The sequence below is a fragment of the Sinocyclocheilus rhinocerous genome, unplaced genomic scaffold (genome assembly GCF_001515625.1).
Source record: "Sinocyclocheilus rhinocerous isolate Xijiao unplaced genomic scaffold, SAMN03320098_v1.1 scaffold475, whole genome shotgun sequence".
NCBI lineage: Eukaryota > Metazoa > Chordata > Actinopteri > Cypriniformes > Cyprinidae > Sinocyclocheilus > Sinocyclocheilus rhinocerous.
Window position 1 is genome coordinate 193,203 of NW_015646677.1, and position 8,901 is coordinate 202,103.

General features: G+C 38.7%; 1 protein-coding gene across 3 annotated transcripts in view; it reads left to right on the forward strand.

The window, feature by feature from the left end:
• The window catches only part of LOC107707971 (serine/threonine-protein kinase TBK1-like), a 25,225-nt gene that overhangs the window by 3,495 nt on the left and 12,829 nt on the right, over positions 1–8,901 (forward strand). The window contains exons 1-6 of one of the 3 annotated variants that reach the window (XM_016512092.1): positions 328–476; positions 1,959–2,140; positions 2,906–3,066; positions 4,725–4,835; positions 4,906–5,085; positions 8,189–8,427. In XM_016512092.1, the coding sequence (XP_016367578.1) occupies positions 374–476; positions 1,959–2,140; positions 2,906–3,066; positions 4,725–4,835; positions 4,906–5,085; positions 8,189–8,427 (976 nt within the window). In that variant the 5' untranslated portion in view covers positions 328–373. Of the gene's footprint in view, positions 1–327; positions 477–1,958; positions 2,141–2,905; positions 3,067–4,724; positions 4,836–4,905; positions 5,086–8,188; positions 8,428–8,901 lie in introns of those variants that run through there. The other 2 variants (XM_016512094.1, XM_016512095.1) reach the window with 2 other exon arrangements.

An 8,901-nucleotide genomic window follows, 5' to 3' on the forward strand; every position in this document is an offset into this window, starting at 1 on the left:
ATTGTGATGTTTTTATCAGCTCTCATTCTGACGGCACCCATTCACTGCAGAGCATCCATCGCTGAGACACTGATGGAAAAAAATCCGATGCAGAATCAAACTTGGGTGAACTGTTCCTTTAAAAAGACCTTTCAGCTCATAGAATAATATCAGTTTAGTTTCTGTTGCTTCATGATGTTTTTTTTTGTTGCTGAAGTTCTGTAAACTCTTCCCTGTTTTACTTTCACAAACGCACACCTGTAATACCCGTTTGCTCCTGACTACGAACGTCAAAGGTCACTGTTTTGTGTTTTTTGTCATTCAGAAATATGACGATCATTTGTTGAATGTTTATGTTGTGTGTCAGTCGAACACGCGTCACAAGGTGTTGGTGATGGAGTATTGTCCGTGCGGAAGTCTCTACACGGTTCTTGAGGAACCGACGAACGCTTACGGACTCCCGGAGGACGAGTTCCTCATCGTTCTGCAGGATGTCGGTAAGTTCTAGATTGGTGTATTCAGTGGAAAAAGGTTCTTTAGATTGTTAAAATGTTCCTCAGACTAAGGGGCCGTTCAAACAGAAAGCGTTTTTCTATTCCAGTGCGCTACTTTTCCATTGTTTTTCTATGTAAACGCGCGAAAACAGATGTGTGTGAGCGTTGCGCTCGTATCTCATGTCTTTTGCAGCGCCGTGTCAAGTTAAAAGAATTTCATCTTTTACACGCAGCGCCGCTCATCAATGTCAGTTCCAGAGCAGTGGACCAATCAGAAGACCCCGGAGGCGGGGCAAGCAGTGTGAGCTATTGTTTACAGTAGCAAGTTGGCATGGCAACTGTTTTATTTGATGGCAACATGGCAGAAGAGGCATTATGCAGTGCGAATATATATATATATTTTTTAAAGCCATTCCTGAACACTGTGTTTCGCGTTTTTTAGATGTGCTACTTATCCATTGTTCTTCTTTGTAAATGTGCTAGATGGACATGTATGACCGTTGCACTCGCATCTCACGTCTTTCGCAGGTTCTCACTCATGAGTGTCGTGTTTTTAAGATGCTGTGTCAAGTTAAAAGAATTTCAACTTTTACATGCAGTGCCGCGCATCGATGTCAGTTACAAAACAGTGGACCAATCAGAAGACCCTGGAGGCGGAGCAAGCGTTGCCAGCTTTTGTTTACGGTAGCAAGTTGGCATGGCAACTGTTTTATTTGACGGCAACATGGCAGAGGAGGCATTATTGTACGGCAATTTTTAAAATTTTTAATTTATTTTTCTAAAACCATTCCTGAGCACTGCGTTTCGCATTTTTAGATGCGCTAATGCACAACTTTTCCATTGTTTTTCTATGTAAACGCACTAGATGAACATGTATGAGCATTGCGCTCGCATCTCAAGTCTTTTGCAGCATCTCACACATGAGTGTCGTGTTTTTAAGATGCTGTGTCAAGTTAAAAGAATTTCAACTTTTACACCGGGTGTGCCTCACACGTCCTGAAAAGTGAAGCTGTGGGCTCTTTGATCGCCCCCTGGTGGCTGGATGCAGTACAGGTCATAAACCCCGCCCTCTCCATGTAAACGAATGGGACTTGAGTCAAAATAAAAAAATAAATTACACTTAATTTTCCGAAAGATGGTTTTGGTCATTTAAGGTAGTTGTTATCACCTTATGTTTTACATGCAGCGCCGAGCATCGATGTCAGTTCCAAAACAGTGGACCAATCAGAAGAGCCTGGAGGCGGAGCAAGTGTTGCGAGCTTTTGTTTATGGTAGCAAGTTGGCATGGCAACTGTTTTATTTGACAGCAACATGGCAGAGGAAGCGTTCTGCCCCACGCTTTTTAAAAAAACATTTCTGAGCGCTGCGTCTCGTGTTTTGAGACGCAAATACGTGTTCTGTGTGAACGGCCCCTAATGGTGAAATTCCCTTTTCGTAGCTTTATTTTTGCGAGTTTCTGAGTGCTGCCGCTGATGTTTGTGACAGTGGCGGGAATGAATCATCTGAGAGAGTACGGGATCGTCCATCGAGACATCAAGCCTGGGAACATCATGCGTGTGATCGGAGAAGACGGACGATCCGTCTATAAACTGACCGACTTCGGAGCCGCCCGTGAGCTGGAGGACGACGAGCAGTTTGTGTCGCTTTACGGCACAGAGGAGTATCTGGTGAGCTGAGTATGATGGGAAACGTTAGGGCTGCACGATTAATCGGATGCGATAGTCATGCGCATCTTGTTAGTAAAGCCGGTTCTGTAATCAGTAGTAAATCTCCATCATGTGCTTTCAGATGGAGCAGCATTTACTACACAGAGCCGTAGTTCACTGACAAGCTACGCCAAAAAAAAAAAATAAGCAGACGATACAATCGCGCGATTATGAAATCGATAATGAAAGCTGTTTGCGTAGCTTCTCAGTGAACTACGGCTCTGTGTAGTAAATGCTGCTCCATCTGAAAGCACGTAAAAAAATACCACATTTAATAACATGTTTTTACGCCAAACTCACTTCGTAACGTCAGGCGAGTATTTGAAATGAATCCTTCTGTGAGATGATGTGGCTTCTTACACAGAATAAGGCACGCAACATATTTCATAGTATTTAAGCAGTGATAAAGGCACTGCATTATTATATACTTTATTATGATGAAAATTATAATAAGAGGAACTCGGATAAATCATGTATTGTCGTAGTCGTGTGTTTATTAGTCACGCTGAATCAATGAAAGCAGTTAAATCTTCTGTTTATTCAGCTGCAGCGATAGGGATTTCCTGGGTTTCTTCTGCGAGGCGTATTTGGAGTTCCTCTGGCCTTCGGATGGAGATTTACTGCTGATCACAGAACCGTGCTTTTGCCTAATCGTGACTGTGATCCCTAGAAAACGTGACGCCTGTGTTTCGCGATCCTCGCTGATCTCTCTGTGTGTTTTTGCAGCATCCTGACATGTACGAGCGAGCCGTGCTGAGGAAAGACCACCAGAAGAAATACGGAGCCACGGTGGATCTGTGGAGCATCGGAGTCACGTTTTATCACGCCGCCATCGGCAGCCTGCCATTCAGACCGTTTGAAGGGCCGCGCAGGAACAAAGAAGTCATGTGAGTGCCATCAAGCACACTTCAGATTCACATGCTTGACTTAGGGCTGGGCGATATAACAGTAAAACCGTTGGACTGATTCAAGATTTAAATTTTACATTTATTTGACATGTAACTAGTGAACTTAAAAACATAACAAGTAAAATTCTCTTTATTAACCATTTGGTTAAAGGCACAGTATGTAAGTTTTCGCCGCTAGAGGGAAGCGTATTCAAAACAAACAAAGAGACAAAGGCATAGTTTGATGACGGCGGTTCTATTCTAAGTGAATAGAACTTCACATGAATTTCAACATGGTGTTGATGTAAAACAAATGACACCCCACTTTTTGAACTTGGACGTGAAAATGCATTTCCTGAACTTAAATGGCTGTAATTCATGAACGCTTTGGAATACAGACCTAAGGTTGGTCTCTTCTTAAAGAAAACAATCAGCAAAATATTGCCGAAGTGAATTTAAAAAAATTAAAGTATAAAAATGTTATGGAAGTTTTAAGTTTAAATGCACTGTACTGAAAAGTTTTTATTTTATTTGAAACATTTTACTAAATATTTTTAATATAAAATTGATATATAATTAAAGCCAACTGATATATATTAGAAAGCCATATAAAGCCATAAGTTATGTTCCAATTTTAAAAACAAATAATTGAGGTTTCTGTGAGATTTTATTTAGGCGTTATACCAAAAATAGCCACCGGGTGACACCCAAATTCCATTGAATTTTTTTTTTACGCAATTTCCTGTCAGAAATATATACGTTCTTCCACAGTATTACTTCTATCACAAAATCTTGGAATCTTGAGACTCAGGTCTTTCCAACAGTATGTATTTTGTCAAGATCATAAAAAGTTTTGATTATAAAATATCATAATACTTTTTGTAATATGGTGCTTGACACTGCCCACTATAGGGTAGAATGCATCGAATGCGTTTTTCCATTCCAATGCGCTACTTTTCAATGTTTTTATATGTAAACACGCCCTAGACGCCGGACGAATATGACCGTTGCTCTCGCATCTTTTGACGCTGTGTCAAATTAAAATAATTTCAGCTTTTACACGCAGCACCGCTCATCAATGTCAATGTGGTTCCAAAACAGTGGACCAATCAGAAGAGCCCGGAGGCGGAGCAAGTGTTGCAAGCCTTGTTTACAGTAGCAGGTTGGCATGGCAACCGCTTTATTTGATGCAAACATAGCGGAGGAGGCGGAATTCTGTGTATTGGCAACATGTCCAATTGTAACGTTTGCTAATATATATATATATATATTTTTTCAAAATTCCTCGATTTAAAAAAAAGTATCTTGGCAAAACATTATATTTGATTATTAATCAATAAAATCAGAAAGATCGCCCAGCCCTAGTTTGGCTAGTAGGGATGTAATGAGGCACCCTGAGCCGATTGCTTTAAAATTTCTATTTAGTTTTGTTATTTGACATAAAATATATTTCAGTTTCACCAAGGAATGTGCAGTATTTTGTCTGAGAAATAATAAAAGGACATCTTCTCATTTATATTTTGTCTTAAAACCCATTTTGTTAAAAAATCATGAGAAAATCGTATGGTGAAATCAGTACCGTGAATCGTATCGCATCGTGAGTTGAGTGAATCGTTACATCTATATTGTCTAGATGCTGATTGTTGTTGATCTGGCAGGTATAAGATCATCACAGAGAAGCCTTCCGGCGCGATCTCGGGCCATCAGAAGTTTGAGAACGGGAAGATCGAGTGGAGCTCAGAGATGCCGATCTCCTGCAGCCTCTCGAAGTGAGTCTGAGTCTCCAGACGGTCCGGTTCGTTTAGAGAAGTGTGTCTGATGTGTGTTTGTGTGTTTCAGGGGTCTTCAGAGTCTCCTCACTCCAGTGTTAGCCAACATCCTTGAAGCAGACCAGGAGAAATGCTGGGGCTTCGACCAGTTCTTCGCTGAGACCAGCGATATCTTACACCGCATCGTGGTCTATGTGTTCAGCCTGCAGCAGGCCACGCTTCACCACATCTACATACACGCATACAACACGTGAGGATGCGTGCAACTCACACACACACACACACACACTCACTCGCACTCACACACTCACGCACACACACACACACACACACACACACACACACACACACTCACGCACACACACTTACACACACCGCTTGATCGTGATGGACCCTTTTCACACACTGCAATGATGCACTTTATATAAAGTTTTTTCTTTTTTACACACACACACACACACACACACTCTCACACACACACACACACACAACGCTTGATCGTGATGGACCCTTTTCACACACTGCAATGATGCACTTTATATAAAGTTTTTTCTTTTTTTTTTTAATGTAACATACATTTATAAGACTATATTTTATGTTTTAATTACAGGAAAACTGAGTTAGTTTGCTGCAAATTCTACATATTGACAAACCCATTTCCTCCACCGAATTAAAACAAAAAATTGTAATTGTGACTTTTTAATCTCACAATTCTGACTTTTCTTCTCAGAATAAAAAATTAGCAATTTAGTGCAATTGCAAGTTAACATCTCACATTCATGAAAGAAATCAGAATTGTGAGATAAAAAGTCACATTTTTATTCCATTGCAGAAACAAAAAGAATAGCAAGATGTAAACTCATAATTCAGAGGAAGGAAGTCACAATTGCAAGATAGAAACTCAGAAAAAAGTCAGATTGCAATTTTGTTTTAAATCTCAGAATTCTGACCCCCCCCCCTCAAATTTGGGATAAAAATTATTATAATTTTTTTATTCAGTGGCGAAAACAGGCTTCCATATCAAAGTAATCCTAAATGGAAATACAGAAATTATATTTGTTGTAGTTTTCATTCACCACTGCAATGTGCAATAAGCTGTTTTCTTCAGACTCATTAGCTGCTATGTAAATAACTAGAAGAATAACAAAGCGCAATGAATCTTAAAACTGTGCTACGAATGCAAGAATCGGCTAAAAACACATCTCTTCCATCTTTATTTGACCCTCTAACTCTCGCACTCTCTATTCTAATTGTATTCTTTAAAAAAAAAAAATTGCCCCTTTTAGACTTGCACTCTATTCATTTACTAACTGCTTGTTTTCTTTAAAAAAAAAAACTAACACTAGCTGCTCTATTCTTTTTGTGTTCTATCTATTTGTTTTCTTTTTATTTATTATACAATTAGCAAAAAGCAAAAAAAAAAAGGCCGCTAACACTAGCTTGCTCTATTCTTTTTCTATTCTATCCGTTTTCTTTTTATTTATTATATAATTAAAAAAAAACCTTGCTACATGTACTGCATTAAGCTAAATACAGAAGGTTTAATTGGGAAAACCTGTAGTTATGATAGCATGCTCTCAAACACTTGGTGTTCCAAAGCTTAGAAACTGCATGCCCTAAAACTGTCCTAAAAATGGTTGATTTTGAACTGTGTCAAACACAGTATTAAATAATGATACAGAGTAGATTTAGATCATTGCTAAAGGTTGTGACAGAGCCTTGCTCCACAAATGACATAATACTCCATGAATTATATCATCATAAAATGGTAAATTGATATAATTGGAACCAGCTTTAAAAGCTCCCACACAAAAACTCACAAATACAAAGCGAAAAAAATCTGGCCATATTTGTTTTTATCTTCTCTATTCTACATGGTGATGATGTGTTGTATATTCAAACATGTACATCTATTATAGAGAGAGTGAGAAAGATTAAGGATAATCTGGGACCACACACACACATAATATGACCAAAAAAAATGCATTAATATCAACTAATGAAACGTTTACTCAGTCAAACATAAACCTCTTAGACTCAAATGCATATGACTACAGAAAAAATGTGTCCCTGGAGAGAGTGGAAAAAATGAGCCCATGCAGCAAGGGAGAGGATGGAGAGAAAATGAGGAAAAAGTAGAAAGGGGGAGGGAAGAAAGAAAGCATTGAGCAGCATACTGGAAGTTCAATATGCTTGCTAAAAATCCAGACTGTTATGCTATTCAACTACATGACTGACAGCCTTACTAATGTAGGCTAGTGCATTCATCACTCTGCAAATCATGTTTTAAGTGTATAGAAAACACATCATTACTACAAAATTTTGTCATGAATAATAATAATATGAAACGAATAAGTGTGTCCGTCTCAACAGACAGTGTGTGTGTGTCTTTTCAGTAGCCTCAGTTCCCTCTGCGGCCCATTAATCTGTCAAGAGAGGTCACCTCCCTCACACCCAGACCGGTTGCTGCTTAATTAACACACATCCCTCTGGTATGCCTATCTATGTAGACATGTGGTAATGTGTGCATGGCACTACATTTAACTCCTAAGATGTTAAAACTGGTAACGGCCATGCTTCTGTGCTAAACTAATAAAGTTATATATTATGATGAGATTACACAAATGCGTGCGATTAAGGTAGAAGGATGAGGAATGTCAGATCCTCACTAACGCTTAAGGCAACACTTCATCTTTAAGAACACACAAAAATGAAGACCAACGCAACTGTTCTAACTTACAGATGACATTATGTTATTGACACACAAGCTGTTGATGTTACAGAGCCACGGACATAAGATAGGCCTACAGGGGGGGAAAACAAGATATCTTGACAATGAATTAAGAATTTGTTGCCACTTTATTTATTTGTTCCCTTGTTTTAGGTAATGTTTGTTGTAGCCTACTAATTCATGGACACAATTTAACGGAATTATAACGAAGGACGTACAATGTGTTCACAAATTAATAAGTCATGGCCACGATATCTATATGTATATACGAAATAGCTTGCTCTATTCTTTTTCTATTCTATCCGTTTTCTTTTTATTTATTATATAATTTAAAAAAAACCTTGCTCTGTGTACTGCGTTAAGCTAACTGAGACTTGTTATAGCACTTGCATATCATTGCTCTTTTGTTGATTTTGATTGCTTCCATTGTCCTCATTGGATAAAAGCGTCTGCTAAATGACTAAATGTAAATGTAATGTAAATGAATGCATGACGACTTTTGCTTGTAAAAAAACAGCAGAAATGTTAAAAGGGTCTTTTCGTTCTGCAGTCATCTTCATGCTATTTGTGCATGCATTATTTGTGTGTAATCTGTGTCATGTTATATTTTCTCTCCGTTCAGGGCGAATCTCTTTCAGGAGCTGCTCTTCAGACGGACAAACATATCGCCATCCCATCAGGACTTTCTGTACGAGGGCCGACACCTCGTCTTCGACCCCATCCAGCAGGCTCAGACCTTCCCCAAGACCTCCAGAGAGAATCCCATCATGCTGCTGAGCCGAGACCCTGTCAACACCGTCGGCCTGCTGTTTGAGGACCGTGAGTCTGACGACGCCCCAGTCATGCCATGCTCGCTCATAAGTAAGGGATGTAACCATATCAAAATCTCACGATACGGTATTATTGCGATATGAAGTCCACGGTACAATATGTGACCCTGGAGCACAAAACCAGTCTTAAGTGTCAATTTTTTGAAAGTGAGATTTGAATAAATGAATAAATAAGATTTCCATTGATGTATGGTTTGTTAGGATAGGACAATATTTGGCTGAGATACAACTATTTGAAAATCTGGAATCTGAGGGTGCAAAAAAATCAAAATATTGAGAAAATCATCTTTAAAGTTGTTCAGATGAAGTCCTTAGCAATGCATATTACTAATCAAAAATTAAGTTTTGATATATTTACGGTAGGAAATTTACAAAATATCTTCATGGAACATGATCTTTACTTAATATCCTAATGATTTTTGGCATAAAAAAAAAAAGTATAATTTTGATCCATACAATGTATTTTTGGCTATTGCTACAAATATACCCCAGAGACTTAAGACTG